At 47.5% G+C, this 16,376-nt stretch overlaps 1 protein-coding gene across 2 annotated transcripts in view; it reads right to left on the bottom strand.

Annotated features, from left to right (window-relative positions):
- The window catches only part of RASGEF1C (RasGEF domain family member 1C), a 51,595-nt gene that overhangs the window by 13,588 nt on the left and 21,631 nt on the right, over positions 1-16,376 (bottom strand). For both annotated transcript variants that reach the window (XM_026047640.1, XM_026047641.1), the window contains exons 2-5: positions 9,603-9,785; positions 7,623-7,745; positions 4,834-4,971; positions 197-409 (exon numbers count right to left, since the gene is read on the bottom strand). In XM_026047640.1, the coding sequence (XP_025903425.1) occupies positions 197-409; positions 4,834-4,971; positions 7,623-7,745; positions 9,603-9,779 (651 nt within the window). In that variant the 5' untranslated portion in view covers positions 9,780-9,785. The remainder of the gene's footprint in view (positions 1-196; positions 410-4,833; positions 4,972-7,622; positions 7,746-9,602; positions 9,786-16,376) is intronic.

Raw genomic sequence — 16,376 nt, 5'->3', positions numbered from 1 at the left:
TAGAAAGACATAAAGTGATGTGTTCCACGATACACACAGGAACACTCTGACGTATCTCTCCATTCAAATATCTCTTAACATCACTTAAAACTGACGTCCTCCTGCAGTGCTGACACAGCACAAGACGTGCTGCACCACTGCTGCAGGCTTTAAAAAACCTCTCTGACCACAGAAGTTGGAAACCATTCCCACTCACCAGCTCCACGTGCGTGAGCTGCTGAGCCAGCGTGTAGGGGTCACTGCAGACACTCAGGATTTCCCTCTGGATTGATGGGGGTTTGTTTTTAAAGGCAACCAGCTTATCTGAGACAGCAGCATTGATCTTGACAATCCCTTCTTGCCCATGGTTGAGGGTTGCAAGCTTCTGATTCAGGGTCTGCAAGAGCTGATTCATTTTTTTCCAGTAGGCCTGGAAAATGAAGAGAGAAAGAAACATAAACCACCCAAGGACTTGGTAACAGAGCATTTTCATGCAGAACTTCCATACTGCAGAATATTTCTAAGCCAGCAACAGGTCACCACTTTATTTTCAATGAGCCTATTTCAGAATAACCAGTTGCCTTAATTACAGTTCTGTGCTCTGGACCACAGAGGCAGACTGCAGGCCAGAGCAGAGGCGAGCGGGACCGGTGGGTTGGGCTACCAGCCAACACCAGCACTGGTGGGATCAGAGGAGAGGTAATGCCAAAAAAGAGGTCCCCATCGTTTATGTTAGTTAGAGTTCTTGGCCAATACTTAGGTCTTAATGCTCCCTAGTAAATAGGGATGTACTAGGAATAAGAAATGTTTCCAGTGATAAACTCGCCACCCCTTTGAGCTGACAGCAGCAGGAATACAGTTATTCTGACCCTGCTGGAGAAGGCTGCGCATTGCATAGCTCTGGGTATTTAATATCTCAAATGTTAATTGCTTTTGGAGGAAGCTCATATCATATTCCAAGCACAGCCGTGCGCTCTGCAGGATGATCATTACCAAGTTGCTCAGGTTGCTCTCAGAGCTTCAACAGCTCTTCACAAACAGTAAGTGGAGCTGCTGGCCATGAAGGATGAAATGCCTTCAACTCTTCATGAGTGACAGATGCAGACATTATAGAACTGAGATAAATGAGAGAACAGGTGGATGGGCTCTAAAGAAATAATTCATTGAAAAAGTCCTTGGGCTAAAGACTCATGTGGAGCAGAGAGTGGCTGCATCCTGCTGAAGAATGAGACCTCATGGGCTCTTCTTGCAGGAGAAAGGAGCATCAGCCATGGATGTGGCATGGGTCCTTGTTCAACTTCAGGGAGCACCAGTCTGTTTGCTGCCCTTCCCAGCACACAGATACACGGTACAGAGACGCCCTGGCCACCCACTCCCTCTCCAAACACAACTGAGCCCATCAAGTGACTCTGGTTTATAAGCAGTCAGGGCACAACTCGAGCTGGCACAGGGCCCAGCTCCACTGTATTTGTACTACACGGGTGCATACCATAGCACCCTCCATGCAGTGGTGATCATCACAGCTGCAACATGTCCAGAAAACCAACACACACCTGACACAGCCCAAACCAACACCTGGAAAGAGGTCCTGAACCCCACAGTTTAGATACAGCCTTTGACTTCAGTCTCTCCCAGACGTGCTGGGTGTTGACAACACTCGCATTCAGGTGTCCGAGTTACCCGGAGCCAGGCTCAGTGCTCTTCTCACCCAAACAGGATCCCACCTGCATACATCCTACTGCTTCATTCTCTGTAACAACACACTCTTATCTGTCCTTTCTCCATTCAGCTCTGAGACTGGAAACCCTCAGGACGATCCAAGTGCTTCCACTTTTCCTGCAAGACTTCGTCACATTTGTGTGACTCTTCCAGCAGAAGGATTAGGGAGGTGCCTCGTTTCATACATGGAAGATGCCCTCTGAGCTGGGTATGGTCCAGTGAGCAGGATTCGGTTAGGCTATTTTGCAAAATATAGCTGACAAGCTCAAAATGAAATAAATATCTAGAAGGCAGGAGGGACTGCTCTAGGAAAATGTCCAACACATGTTCCACTCAGAGGCAAATCACAGCAGAGTGAGGAAGAGTGAAAAGAATATTAACTGAAGTAATTTCTAGGAATTAGGAATCATTCTTTCAATATCATCTACACGGGCTCCCAGGAAGGGAGGCTGCCAGGCTGCTTCATGTAAATCCTCACTCAAACAGATGCTCAACCCTGTCATTTCCAAAGGCCAGCCCGGACCCAGCCCGCTGAACAGCATCCAAATGCTTCCCTGGTTCATGTGTCAGGACTGTTTGCAAATCTCAGCACAGCTTCTGAAACCCTCCAAACAGAATGTTATTCTTTAGTGCAAATACAAATGGTGGCATATTTTGGTATTTTGTGAACATATTTTGAGAAACAAGGGAATTTTTTTTTTGGGCGGGGAACAGTGACATCCAAGTTTTCTACAGAATATCAGATATTTTTGCACAAAAACTTGAAGCTGGAAACTCAGTCCTCCTTCAAAATGCACTTTAGATGAGAAATCTTTGACCAGCCATGTCTGTGCAGCACCAAATCCTTCACTGTTTGGGTGAAAAGCCAGCAGCAGTACAAAACTGCTTGAAAGACAAAGCATATTGGCAAGTCTCTCAATAAGCCCTCATCAAGAAATCTAGTTTCACCTAATTTTACAGAAAATATAGCACAAAAATATACACAGACAATGGTAAATGAAGATTCAGGTAGGCCAGTCAGCAAGGGAGAATGAAATAGATCAGACACTTAATGAACACAAAAGATTATTCATAAATTAGAGCTTTTAAAGAGACTAACTGCAAGTTTGCTGAGTGTATCCTTTTCCGGAAAGCTTTTCTATGAATATTGGAAAAGGAAGAAAAAAAGAGAAAAAAAGAAAGAAAAGAAACACAACATTTTTTTCTGCCCCTTTAAAAGTATTTCCTGCCTTCTTTAAAATACATTCACGAAGTCAGAACGACTTTTTTCATTACCTTTGACATGCTGGTAATTACCTCACCACAAAGCGAACTCCCTTATGGGGGCTGCGTGCTGGACTCACTATCAACCCATTTTTCTTCACTCCCACATTAACAGTCAAAAGAAGCATGCTACTGTTTAATATTTAAAGAAAATGTTTCCTTCTTATCTGAGAAAGTTCCTCTGAAGACAGCAGGTCTCAGCAGGTGGCTTAGGAGCTCAAATTTTAATTAAAATTTCTAACTCTAAATGCAAATCACAGCACTTACTAAGAAATGCTTCCCAGCATGGACACCCTTATAAAAACATCACAGAGCCTTTAGAAAGTGGACTATAGGAAGAACGGGAGCATATACTGGAGAGGAAAATCCTGCATTAACCTATACAGCCTCGATGACCTAACAAATCTCTCAATCTTTAAGTTCTATGATTCACGATGGGAACAACTTTCTTGCAAGCAACTACCGGGCACAGCCCCTCTTTCACGCTGTCCCTCAAAAAAAAGAAATCTGCATCTGCAGGACTTAAGCTGTTCCTTAAATTAATTATTGGTTTCACTCAGGCATAATCACTTGCAATTATGGCGCCTGGTAATATTTGAAAAACAGTGATTTGGACCTAATCCAGGCCGAGCACCTCAGAGTGAACATGTGTGAACATCAGTGGGCGCAGCAACCGCTGGCGTCTGACAGGCAAACTGCAGCTCTGCCTGCCTGAGGTTTTCCTTTGGGGCTCTTGGTTGGGAACAGAGTGTAAGGAAGGCCGCAGGACGGGTCACCTCCCTCCTGTGGATGGGGTCAAGGCCACCCAGATCCTTTGGGGCAGCCCCTTCTGTTCCCTCCAGCTCCCGTGACCACCTCGGCCGGGGCAGCGGAGCCGGTCCCAAGTGCCAGCGCTGATGCCAGCCCTGCCCAGGAGCAGCTGTTTCCATTTCTCTAGTGTTTCATGTGGGTAGGAGGGTCCTATTTCAGCCCATTCTGCTTAGGCCCTGCTAATTGTTTCCCTTCTCCCTCTCGTGGGTCCGCACTTTACTGCTGTACTGAGCTGCACACATCTGTGGCCTCAAGCCAGGCCTTGACGTAGCCAATCGAGCCGAATTCTTCCACATCTCATGGTTAACCCAGAAGTAATTAGAGACTCTCAATGTGCTGTTTGCCCATATCCTTATTATTCCACGGACTTTGTGGTATTTTTAATGTTTCTGGATTAATTTAAGGGGTTCACCCACCTGAACTGTAGGCAGGTCTCTTGCTGGGTCCTGCTCTGCTGTGCACAGACTTTGTGTATTTGAAAACCATGAGGGAACCTTTATCATTACCTAGAGAGAGTTTCTGTCCAGCATGCCACAAGCTGCTCCCTTTTGCCACTGCTGTGCCAAATGTCCATAAACAATTTTTTAAAAACATAAGGACTGCCCCTTGCTCTCTCTCCAAGTTCAGCAAAACAGACTGGATTCAAAAGGACCTAATGTTCTGGTCAACATAGATCCTGTGGTCTTTAATGTGCCTTCCAGGGGCATCAGTGAGGCTGTGATCGGAGGCTGCTGCTCTTTATCTGCTCACTCTCTATCTGGGTCCCAGCTTTACAATAGGAATCAGTCCTAGCATCGAGCCTGTGACATGTTGTGCCCAGGACAGGAATGCACAAGCCAACTGCTCGTTGGATTCACTAATGAAAAGATGAACATGAAAAGCAAAGATTGTTTCAATAAAATAAAATAAAATAACACAGACTGTGAAGAGATGTAAGCCAAGGAATGAAAAATTAGACTTTGGAACAGAAAACGCCAAGTAACAGAAGAAAAAATAGGAGGAATCAAGTAGGATAAATGAATTTAATATGTCCAAGCAATGTTCCCAGCCAGACATCCTTACCTCATCACACGGGGCTATCCTGTGAATCATGTCTTTCAGATGGCCGATCATCCGTTCTTCCTGAAAATCATACGGGAACGTTTCTGTCCACTCTGTTAGCAACTGTAAGATTTTGGGTCCAAATTTTCTGATCCGTGCCTGAAAAGGAAACCAGAGTGATAGATAGGGATTGAAACATCCGGACTCATTTAAGTCTCAGCAAATATGGATCTCACTGAACGTGGGGCCAAATTTTCAAAGAAGGCACTTATGGTTGCACCTGCAAAATCTCCACACATGCAAACAAATAGTCTGGTGCACAACTGACACATTTCTGCATGCAAGATGTACCAGTGTCTATATGCATGCACAACTGTCTGCTTTACATGCAGATTTATGTATTTTGCCCATGCAATTGGCCAGTTTATGGTTAGATGGACATATTTTGTTGGTGCAACCTTAATACCTTAGCTTAAAACATCTGGCCTTTTTGCTGATTTGAACCAGATGTTCCTCCCTACACCCCTCCTATGCTTTCATCCTCTCCTGAAGAACTGCTTGCAACGTTATTCCTTGACCAACCAAGAGGTGAGTCTTTTGCTTCTTTGCTCTCTGGCAGGGGGATGCACTGCTTAGGGACCACTGGGAAATGTAGCACAAGGAAGAGAAAACAGACAAAACACGGGCACGTTAGTTCCTTTACCCGGAATCCTGAGGATGTTGCCCTCTTCCCACCTGAACTCAGGGTCATGATAGGATAAGGACACCCCCTCATGTAACCCACAGCTGCTGCCCACTTTGCTGTGGGTGGAGATCAGCAGCAGGAACAGTCTGGGGATGAGCAGTCTGGGGGCAGGGAGGGGAGCGGGAGGGAGCAGCACTCCTGGTGCCTTTGGGTAGCATCAATCCCCAGCCACAGCGGCTGCTTCCAAAGCTTTCATCCTCCATTACCCAAGAACACGGAAAGAGGAAGCTGCGTTAAACAATAAACTGTATTTTTATTTACAGAAAACACAGACGAAAACAAACAGCCTTCTGCATACGTACTGCAGCTCAAGTGTACCCTGTAATCAGGAAAAATTATACTCTTGAGCTCCACAGAGCTCTGCTTTTCAACCACGGTGGTTCAAATGCATATTTCAGCTTTCCACCAACAACAGGTTTCAATGAACCGCATCTCTAAAAATAACTGCTGTCAGCTAGCATTAAACTCACGCTCAAAGACCAGCAGGTGGCTACTAAAAGGAAAGCTTTCTTGGAAACTACAAAGGTCTGGGGATACATTTGCTCCAGCTGTGTAAACTGCTGCTATGAATGGAAGGAGAGGACTGTGTGCGAGTCACAGGCCACAGCGCAAGGGCTGGGAGGTCACTCGTGGGCAGACAGTTTTAAAGCCAGCCCCGCTCTGAGGTACACAAATTCAGCCGTGTGCCGCCAACTGTGCGTGAGGACAGGGCTGCCCGAAACGCAGCCTCACCCCGAAGCAGCTGCACTTGGGGCAGATTGAGAGTATTTCTGTGATAAGATAGTAAGATAATGCCTCATTTCTTGGAAAGTCTGGCAGGCGGCAATAGCCTGCAGTGCCCACATCCGAATCCTCATAAAAGTGCTTCAGGCAAAGCACTGGCCTCAGGGAACAGAACATCTCACACCTTTGGAAAAAACGTTTAGGTGCTGGACTAGATGATCTCTAGATGTCCCTTCCAACCTCAACCATTCTGTGATTCTGCGTGATTCTGCACCTGAAACACATCCTTGTACTGCCCTCAGATCACACACGCCACTCGGATCTCCCTCACCTAGGGAGCCTGGTGCCAACAGCCTGGGCAAGAACAAGCACACGTGCTCAGGTGATGGCAACTGAGGCAACACAGGAAGTCCAAATCACTGTGCTTCAAAGCTGGGAAGGCTGATCCTGCAACACATTTCAGAATTTCTGTTTGAGGTTTTGGGGTTTTTTTTTTGGGGGGGGGGGGGTGTAAAATTGCAACTGATGCCTGTTTATCTCTTCTCCATTGCACTGAAGATATATATCTATCTCCTGCTCCAGGCAATGCACTGGACAGGCTTTCATCAATACCCCAAGGAGAGCTAAGTGGAATCTGGCACTGATCAGGATCCAAGGCGATCCAACTCGTCCGCAGTGCCTCTGGGACGGACAGAGGATGCACATGTGTTGTCACACACTGTGTCTGTCTGCTCGGTCCTTGGGCAAATCGGAGGAACAGAGAGGCAGGAGCAGCTTGGGTTTTCCCGTGTCGTTAGCTCGCCGGAGCCTCGCTGCTGCCTCAGCTGGCTGCGGGGTGCGGCGCAGAGCCCTGCTCCGCAGCTCGGCCGCACAGGGGCTGTGAGCAGCAGCAGGAACGTCAGTGCGGGCCGCATGCTCTTACGCTGTGCTCACAGTGACAGGCAAGGCCGAGGGGGGCTGCTGTGACTGTTACAGGAGCAAAAAGCCAAAGGGCAGAGGCAGGAAGTACAAAGGGGAGAGTGCCGTGCTGGCATCGGCGACCAGCAGCGCTGCGCTTGCATCCTACCTCCTCGCATCCTGCAGGCTTCACCAGAGCCTTACAGAGGTAAGGAGGAAAATCACCTGGGAAGACTGAGACAGGGGGAAAGGGAGATTAGAAGAGGATTCACAGTGAGCAGTGCCTGCACCTTCGCTCTTGCGCACTGATACTAGGATGCCTCAGTGTGAGGATTGCAGCAACTATCGCCCTAATGAGAACGCTTTTGTTCAATCCAAAGGGAGTCCAAGGCCTTTCTGCCCCTTGAAAATACCTCGCATTTTTCTGCTGTAAATCCAAACTAACCTTGTCCAGCACCGGGTCATCCAGCCGCTGCTGCTCAATGCACTTGTGACAGACTCGGGACAGAAGCTCGTGAGGTTCGATGAAGAGCCTGGAACTCAGCAGGAATGTGAAGATATAGGCTTTCTGCAGAGGAGAGACAAGCAGAGCTACTGTGAGCCAGCCATCCAGTGGCTAAGATTACTCAGAAACCCCCCAATCTCCAAGTTTATTGCTAGGCTTCTACTGCAAAACAGTTTCCCACTCAAAAAGCAATAGAGACACTGGAGCACAGTCCCTGCTTAGGGAGAACAGCTTTTTAGCAGACGTGTCAGTAAGTCATGCCGGGACTCACAGCTGCCAGGTGGATGTCTGCTCTTCTGTGTTTATTAAATATAAACTTTTGAATGTTTACACTTTCTTTTAAGCAACAAATGCCATTAGAGCAAAAAATCTGCTCTTCTATAGCGGGGCACAGGTACAAAGCAGAAGGCTGGATGTCTGGATTGCTGCCCCTGACACTGGCTGCGTGCTGCTATGCAAACCTCCAAGGAGCCAGTGGCATCTCCTACCTTCCTGGCACCCGATTCCAACCCTCTCTTGCCCAAGCTCTTGGGTACCTGCTGTGTGGAGGGCCAGCGAAGGGCATCTCTAGCGCTCTCTGCAAGAGCTAGCGCGGGTCCTGGCAATGGCAGCAGCAGAACAGCTGGGCAAGCCCAGCTCAGGCAGCCTGCGCCACACGGGCCTGCAGGCTGCAGACACCCCTCACCAGCAATAGCCCCCCAAGTGCCCTGCAGGCCTCCCCCTGACTGCTCTAGAGAAGGTCTCCCTCATTCTACTGACTCTCCAGGTTTGTTTCTAACAGTCAAGCTGTACCGTGCACAGTATCATCTCACTGAGGCTCTTGGAAGACGGACTGTTGGATAAGTCACTGGATTATTTAAAATATTCACTAAGAGAATTTTCAATGTATGCATGAATCCTCATTCCTTTGCATCCTGACCCTTCCTGGCGCCTGGATTATCTTCCTTTCGCCAGACCTTGCCTTGCTCCTGAGCAGTAGGTGAAATTGTTTCATATCACATATTGCTTACTGGAAATCTCATAGACTAATCTTGCCATTACCCACTTTCATTGCCTCTCTGTTCTTTTTAATTGATATGCTCCTTTATGACTTATTTTTAGCTGATCGGAAGCTGAGCTGCAACTAATTTAAAACATGCTGCCTGCTCTGCATTGATAACTTTAGTGGTCCTCTAAACTCAGAAGCCAGTGCTACTCTGGCACTTTGAAATACAAGCCTTTCCACAGGGACACATTAGCACTTAAAAGTCTTCCAGTCAAACTCTGCCCTGAATTCCACTGAGGATGTGCAAATCTAGTGAAGTCAACGGCTGGCAGGACCACAAACCTGCTTTCAGTTTAGATCCTTATATTATCAGTGAAGAACCACTGAATTTTCACTGAAGGAACAAAGATCTGAGCTCTGCTGTCCAGTATCTGTAGAGACTTTGCTCATATAACCATATAACGGTAGGTAAATTAAGAAGCTATCAAAATTTCTCTATTTTGCTGAGGGAATGCTTTATATGTGCAGAAAAACTTTGATGGGTTTTACAGCTGCTGAAATTCAGCAAATTTAATGCCAGATCAGATTTTTTTTGCTTCAATCTTCATCTAAACCTCTCTGGGATAAACTGCTGGTTTTGAAGTTCTCCTTTTGCTAAATCACAAATTCATCATCCTCATAGCTTTTCTTTTTTCCCCCCCTGCCTTCTCTTATTTAAAGGCAGTATCAACTTTGGGAACTGCTCTTTCATGGAAGCAATTATAGGGCAATGCAATAGCATTTAAAGCCAGGCATCAATTTACCAGGCATTAAATGTATGCAGCTTTTAAATAAGCCCTCTTAATTCAAAATTAAACACATTTGCATTTTTTTTGCATAAAGTGCTGTCCCAATTCATCAAAATTAAACTGTTTATTATCCTGTGAATTGCTTACTTCAGGGTAGTAATCAGTGGTAGGTATAAGATGCTGGATTAGAGCATCCAGAGATGCTGAGGTAAGGTTTCCATCCTGGAAGATCAGTCCTCCTTGCTCATCTTCTTTTGAAGTATGTAGATGAGGGCTGAAGCCACAGGGGGTAAACATGCTGGTAGACCTCAGCGTTTGGGGCATCCCTTCCTGCAACAGAGAGAAATGTGTGTCAGGGACAAGATCTACTGGACTTGCAACCAGAGGCTCAGCTGCAGGTGACCTGAAAAGCACAAGTCACAAGTAAGAGCGCCCTGTCCACAAAATTAGCGTGATTCCTCCACAACATCCTCCATGAGACCCTCTTTTTCAGTGGTCACCAGTCCATCACACCTGCGATAGGGAATACAGAAAAATGGAATATTTGACATCTGCTTTGATGCCACAAAATGACGGTGGCTGTTTTGGGCTCCCCAAAGGCAAGGCCTGTGCCAACTTTCACTAAAGCCTAACGCAGGCCCCAGCATGAGAGGTGAGATCCTTGGCACTCGAATTCAGCAGGTTTGAGGAGAGTGGAGCAGCAGCTTTGAAGCTCCATCCCTCTGAGAACCAGCCTGGGAGGACTGAGGGTGGGAAGAAGGAGACAAGGTGCCCAGCAGGGCTTGCTGGGGACCCTCGAGAGGCGCCCTGAGGCTGCCGAGGGCCAGGGGAGCTGCCCGAGCGAGGACACAGGGACAGATCCAGGACGAGACCCAGAACCAGGCGCAGGACAGGAAAAGAGAGGAGGAGAGAAGAGAGAACATGGGAGCTGAAGAAGAGATTAAAAAGCAAAGAGAAATGATGAAGGGGAAAAAGCCAGACACCTGCACTATTTTCGGAACCTAAAGTTACTTGGTCGTAGATCTATATTTAGGCACTAAATATATGTTTCAAAAAGATCCTGAGCACTCACCGACCTCACTAGAGCTGCAGGACGCACAGCACCTCTGACAGGAGGCCGTCCAACCTCAGCAGCCACCTTCCGGCTCCCTTTATTTCAGTTTTACGGGCCAAAATGGTTGAATTTCCAGGCTTCACCTCTATTTTGTGGCTCACAATGAACTTCAGCTCTTCCTTCTGTTGAGCAAAGTTGCTTTGCTTCCAAATTGGTGCAAGAGGTGGCTGATTTTGCCCTAAGGGCTTTAAAGCATCTCCTTCTGTCTCTGCAATCCCCAGCCCAAAGCTCTCGACTGGAGGCCATGTCAGGGCACCAAGGACCAGGAGAAGCACCGGGCGCTTCCTCTCTTTGCAAACACCTCTGGGACCTGCCAATCTGCTCCTAAATTTCATTTTCCTTGCAGGGAGGGAAAATGCCCAAGGGAAGCATCCAAGCACCATCTCTACTCCCCAGAGCAGTACTGGAAGACCCTCCCGGCCTCCAGCTCTGCCTGTTGAAGGACCAGGCCCCACAGCCCACCGGCCCCGGGATGTATATTCTGGGGAATATATTTTATTTTAAAGACCAGAATAGCCAAATGTCATCCAGGCCAGAATGCAAGCTGAAGTATTTAATGAACGTGCAGATGTGCTCATTCAATAAGACTCCAGGAGCAACTAATTGCTGCTTTTTGTACACAGCTCAAATGTGGTGTAGTAAATAGGAGAGACTGCCAAATCCCCTTTGCTGCTGCCAACGCGATGTTACGTCTTGTTTCTATGGCAAAAATCCCAAGAAAGATGACGTGTCCATTTAGATTGAGAAATAAATCTCACGGACGTACAGCTGTCCAGAAAAGAAAAAGTTAAAACAATTGTCAATTTATAGCACAAATCCTTGTTTCCATGTAAAACAGAGGGCTCCGAGTAATGATTTATACAGTGTGGCCCCTCACTGTCAACGCCATTTTTATTATCAAGCAGGAACACATTTGAACAGGATATTGCCTCAACGTTTGCATCTCATCACACGAGCAAACCCGATGAAACACACAGTACTGCTCCATAAGTTAAGGCTACTGCTATTTTTACAAGGGAATAAAGCCAGCTGCACAGCCGGGGTTGACGCACCCTTCAGCACTGTGAAGAAATCAGATGTGACCTTCTGTGATCAAGCTCCTGGGCTAAGCTGAAATTTCCTGAGCTGAGGTAAAATTTGCTGCTGGGACCTGTGGTGTTTCTGAAGCAAATCCTGGCCTACAGCAAGGGGCACGTGCTGCCCTCCTGACGGGGTTGGCACCAAGACCTTCTGCTCCCCACTACCTCACGCCGTTAGGTTAGCGTGAAGATCAACCCTACAAAAATTAAAAGCTCTTGCACTACTAAGCTTGGTAATAACTAATATTTGTATTAGGCAGATAGGAGTTTAGGACTGCTTGCAATGTTATTCCGCTTCTGGAACATACTCTTTCAGGAAGAGATGATCATCTCCTCGTATCAGGAGCAGGGGTCCCTGGCTCACAGCACCTGCCAGGTCCCCAGGCAGGACGTGCAGCTCCTTGCTTTGGGAAGAAGCGGGTTATGAAATGGAAGGAAGCTGGTCGGACTCTGCACTAACGCTGGCACAAAGGCAACCAAAACTGCTACTGAGCAGCTCCCTTCTTGTTCTTGTATTTCTTTCTACCTCTCTTTTTTCCCTCTAACTACTCATTAGACCTTTCACTAGTTTTGAGGTGTTCTTTTAATAGATTTCATACATTAAGATTTGAAAAGAAACTCAAAAATGAGAGCAATATACTCCTTTTTAACCTTTCTTTCTGCACTGGCCAGGGCACCTCAGTATCCAACCCCGAGAGGAAGGCGCGTAATCCACAAGACACTCCTCACTGCAAATTATGCCACTTCCACAAAAATATTGATGCAACGACTTGATTCACTGAGCCAAAAACTGGTATGAAACGATGACTCAGCCAGCTGCAAACCCGGCACTTGCAACACCCGGCAAGTGCATCGAAACCTCTGGGAAACGGTTTCCCGAGCCCAAACATGAGGGGACACAGCCTAAAGAAGCAGCTGTCCAACCTTGCAGGTAATGTGGGCCCAACTATCCACCAAAACCCGGCTCCTCTCCCCTTGCCATTTCCCTGGTCTCAAATTGCAGCCACAGCACAAACGCGTTGCCACAAACATCCCCGTGGCAAGCACAACTAGTGCTTACGTGGACATGAAATGTTCAGGAAACATTTAACATGTTTTTCAGCGCCTTTGATGTGATAAGTGCTTTATCCTTTTATCAAAAGCTTAATTGCACTGTTTACTTTTGATCTTTGTTTCATCTCTGCCTTCCATCTGCTCTGCCTCTCTCCGGGAGGCCGCGAGCCGGGACGTGACGAAGGCAGCGGCGCTCCACACTTCCCTGCCTTCCCACTTACATTTCAGATTAGCAAAATAAATAGAAACCCTCCTGCTTCAGGGACGAAATCTTGAAGATTTCCCACCAAAAACGTGGGAGCTGGAGAGGTGGCAGGAGAAGGGGTCTTCCTTGAGGGTAGCCATCATGGGTACACTGGGATCTGCCACACAAGGACTCAGGACACCTGGGGCAACGTCCTTGAGCACAAGCAGGGTGTTCGCTGAGGGTGTGGGGGACCCAAGACCAAGTGCAAGGCAACAGACTTGCACAAACACCCCTGATCCAGCAGGAGCTGCAGTGCTTCATGTGCTGGTCTGGGAACAGACGTGGGGGACGCCTCCCAGCCCCTTCCCTCTTGACCCTGCTCTGTCTTTATCAACTCAGTATTCAGCTGCCCCTGGGGTCCACACTGTAGCTCCAAAGAGGCAGCTATGAGAAACTTTGACCTCTGGGCTGCCACTGAAGTCAGTGAAGTCTCAAGGCATCCGAGGCAAAAACGCCAGGGAGCAGCAGGAGAGAGAGCTGCATTTAGGACGAGGCTGAAGATACTTCCACAGGCTCATCCTGCCGGAGCGTTCCCCGCTCTGCAAGTGCCAGGTGGAAAAACGGGCTCCTGCACTTTGGGTCACAGCTCCTCGTGCCTCCCTGACAGTCACCTTGGCCATGGTGACTGCAACAGGCAGCAGGACTCGGGCACCATGGGGACACATCAGAGGGAGGGGAGCATGAGGATCCACATGGAGCCATCCTGCCGATGGCGCAGGCTGCTGCACAGGCGTCCGGGGCACAAGGTCCAGGCTACAACCCCTGGAAGGTCCCTGTGGGGGGAGAAGCCAAGGGGAAGGAGGTCCCAGCCAGGTCCTGGACCCCTCCATCCTGCCCAAACACCTGTACTAAAGCTAGCGGGCTCGGCAGGGGCCTCACTGGCACCTGCTCCTTCTTTTACATTAATTTCAGTAATTTCCAAGCTATTCATCTCTGCAGGAAAAAAAAGAAGAAAAAAACCCTTAGGAAGATAATCATAACGACTTAAAATTCAGGCCTTTCTTTCTTTTGTAAGGAGGGAAGCAGAGAAAGGAGGAGGGAAGAGAAACTCGAGGGTTTCAGGAAACAAAAGGCAAACCTCTACAAAGTAATTGCTTCTATTTGTGAAGGCCATGGTTATACATGTTTTTTTCCAGCCAGAGTACCTGGCGTTAACAAACTCCTAATGTAGTTGATGCTGATGTAATTAGGAAACTGATAGCAGATGTAACTTTCTTTTCACCTTTTCAACATGCCATAAAACATTCAATTTACAGCCCATGGAGTTGTGAGATTGCACAAAACTCAAGCTGTCAATCCCAATAATGCTGGGAATGCTAAAATGAGCAATAAAACGAATCTACACAACTCAGCGACACAAAAGCATCACCAGGGATAAGAACTGAGCGGCTGCAAAGGTGGGAAAGAAAGCGTTTAACCACAATGTTCTCCAAACTGACAGTGCTTACACCCAGAAGCCAGCAGGCTCTCCTGCTTTTCCCAGTCACACCGTGCATTGGCTGAGGCACTTCTGCTCACATTCACATGAACGGAATTACAAGAAGAGTGGGAGAATTTAGGGACCTTGGGCTTGGGGTATCTAGTCAGACTTACATGAAAATTCTATTTCCTTTGATGCCACCTGGTTCTCACCTCTAAATGACCTCCCTTTCCAAATCACTCGCTCCACTCTGTCAGGTTCACTCACTACCCTCTCGCGTGGAGTTGCCTTTGGATGCTGAGATAGGAAAGAGGAAAGAAAAAACCTCTGCTCAACCTAAACCCCAAGAGTAAAGAGCTATCCCGAACAAAGGAAAGAAAACCAGGGCACAACACTTCCCAAAAGTGTCCTGGCAAAAGACAGCCCCTGAGGGGGTGTTCGGAGGACACCTGACATTGCAAGACTTTTTTTTTCTGAGTAAAATTTCTCTTGAGGGGAGGAGAAATCCCCATACACACTGGGGGCAGCCCAAAGCAAAGGGCTCTGGAGAGGAACCTCCATGGGAGCTTCTGGAGCAGCTAAATAAGGGCTTTTATTCTCTGATACATGCACATACCTGCATCCAAAGCCATCCCCCATGGAGCAGCACGTGTGCATCTACCAGCCGCATTCGTTCTGTCGTGACGGCGAGCACGATTACAGCTACCATTACAGCACAGACTCGTGACAAACATCTCGCAGGCAAAGAACCACAGTGAAAAAACAACTACTCCAACCAATTACCTAGAAATCCGATGGACATGCTTCAGAAAGAGGCCCAATTTATAGGTGAGGAGGAGGCATTAAATCAATTACCGCTCCCGTGCTTGCAAGAACAAGGTCACCTTGCTGAAGGAATATTCCTGTTTATGCTCGGGTCTGAGTATTCCGTTCGATAGAGAAAAATGAAAACCTGATTATCGTGAATTTGGTGGACTGGTCTGTAGTAGAATGTAAATCAGAAGTGAAAAGATTTATGGCCCATTAAATTGAACTCCAATCAAAACCCCATTCAGGCAATAGCTCCCTAGGGACTTCAATTTGTTGTCCAATGTGCTCGGTTTGCCACATTTTTTTAATAACTTCCTTTTTCATGTAACATCAGCAATAATAAAAGTCCTTCAATAACAAGCAGAGCAGCAAACACGTTATTTATCTCAAAATGTCATCATTGCTCGGAATCAAAAAGAATCGAAACCACACAGTGTAATCACAAGAAACGGTCCCACATAAAACCACTCGGGGCATGAAGGCTTTTTTCTTGGTCTCAGAACAATTTCCCTTTCCTTAGAAAATAAAGGGGGAGATCCTGGAACAAACCCACGAGGCGGCGCTCCCAGAAACCTTGGACATGAGTGGGAGCTGCCTGGCTCGGCCAGGCCTGGAAATTGGGCTGAATTTCGTGCTCTGCCAGGAGAGGTGGCGAGGAGAGGGAGCTGCTTAATGCACTGCAGCTAACTGCGCCCATGGGAAGAGTCGGGTGGTTTTGCTGGGCAGCCTGGGCTGCGACGTTATCAGAATCACACTAGAAATAAGAAGCCAAGGTGGGAATTGCAGCTGAGGTGCATGTGCAGGGCTAGGACACTGTTACTGCCATCAAGCCCCTCGAGAACAAACCTGAGGAACCAGAGGGGCTTAAAAGCAGTCGCCGGCGGCTCTTTTAAGGTCACCTCTCCCACTCAAATGAATGTCTTCTCCGTTGGATGCTGCAAGAATTACAACAGAAAACCTGTAAATACAGCAAATACCCAGACCTAAGTCCTACTCTTATGACACCTCCGCGAGAACAGGCCCTGGCAGGAATAATAATACTAAAAAACCCCCAACCTTGCTGCACTAAGCAAAGCAATTCTGCTATTTATGCAGGAGGAGGAGGAAGAGCTGTATATCAAACAAATAATTACACGAGCTGCTTTATCAGTCCCTGCTGATTGCTCCCGGCTCCGCAGGTTGTTCAGAGCACCGCATG

This window comes from Nothoprocta perdicaria, unplaced genomic scaffold, assembly GCF_003342845.1.
Source record: "Nothoprocta perdicaria isolate Ctin4 unplaced genomic scaffold, notPer1 scaffold_5, whole genome shotgun sequence".
NCBI lineage: Eukaryota > Metazoa > Chordata > Aves > Tinamiformes > Tinamidae > Nothoprocta > Nothoprocta perdicaria.
This window is presented reverse-complemented; position numbering and strand designations above follow the sequence as displayed.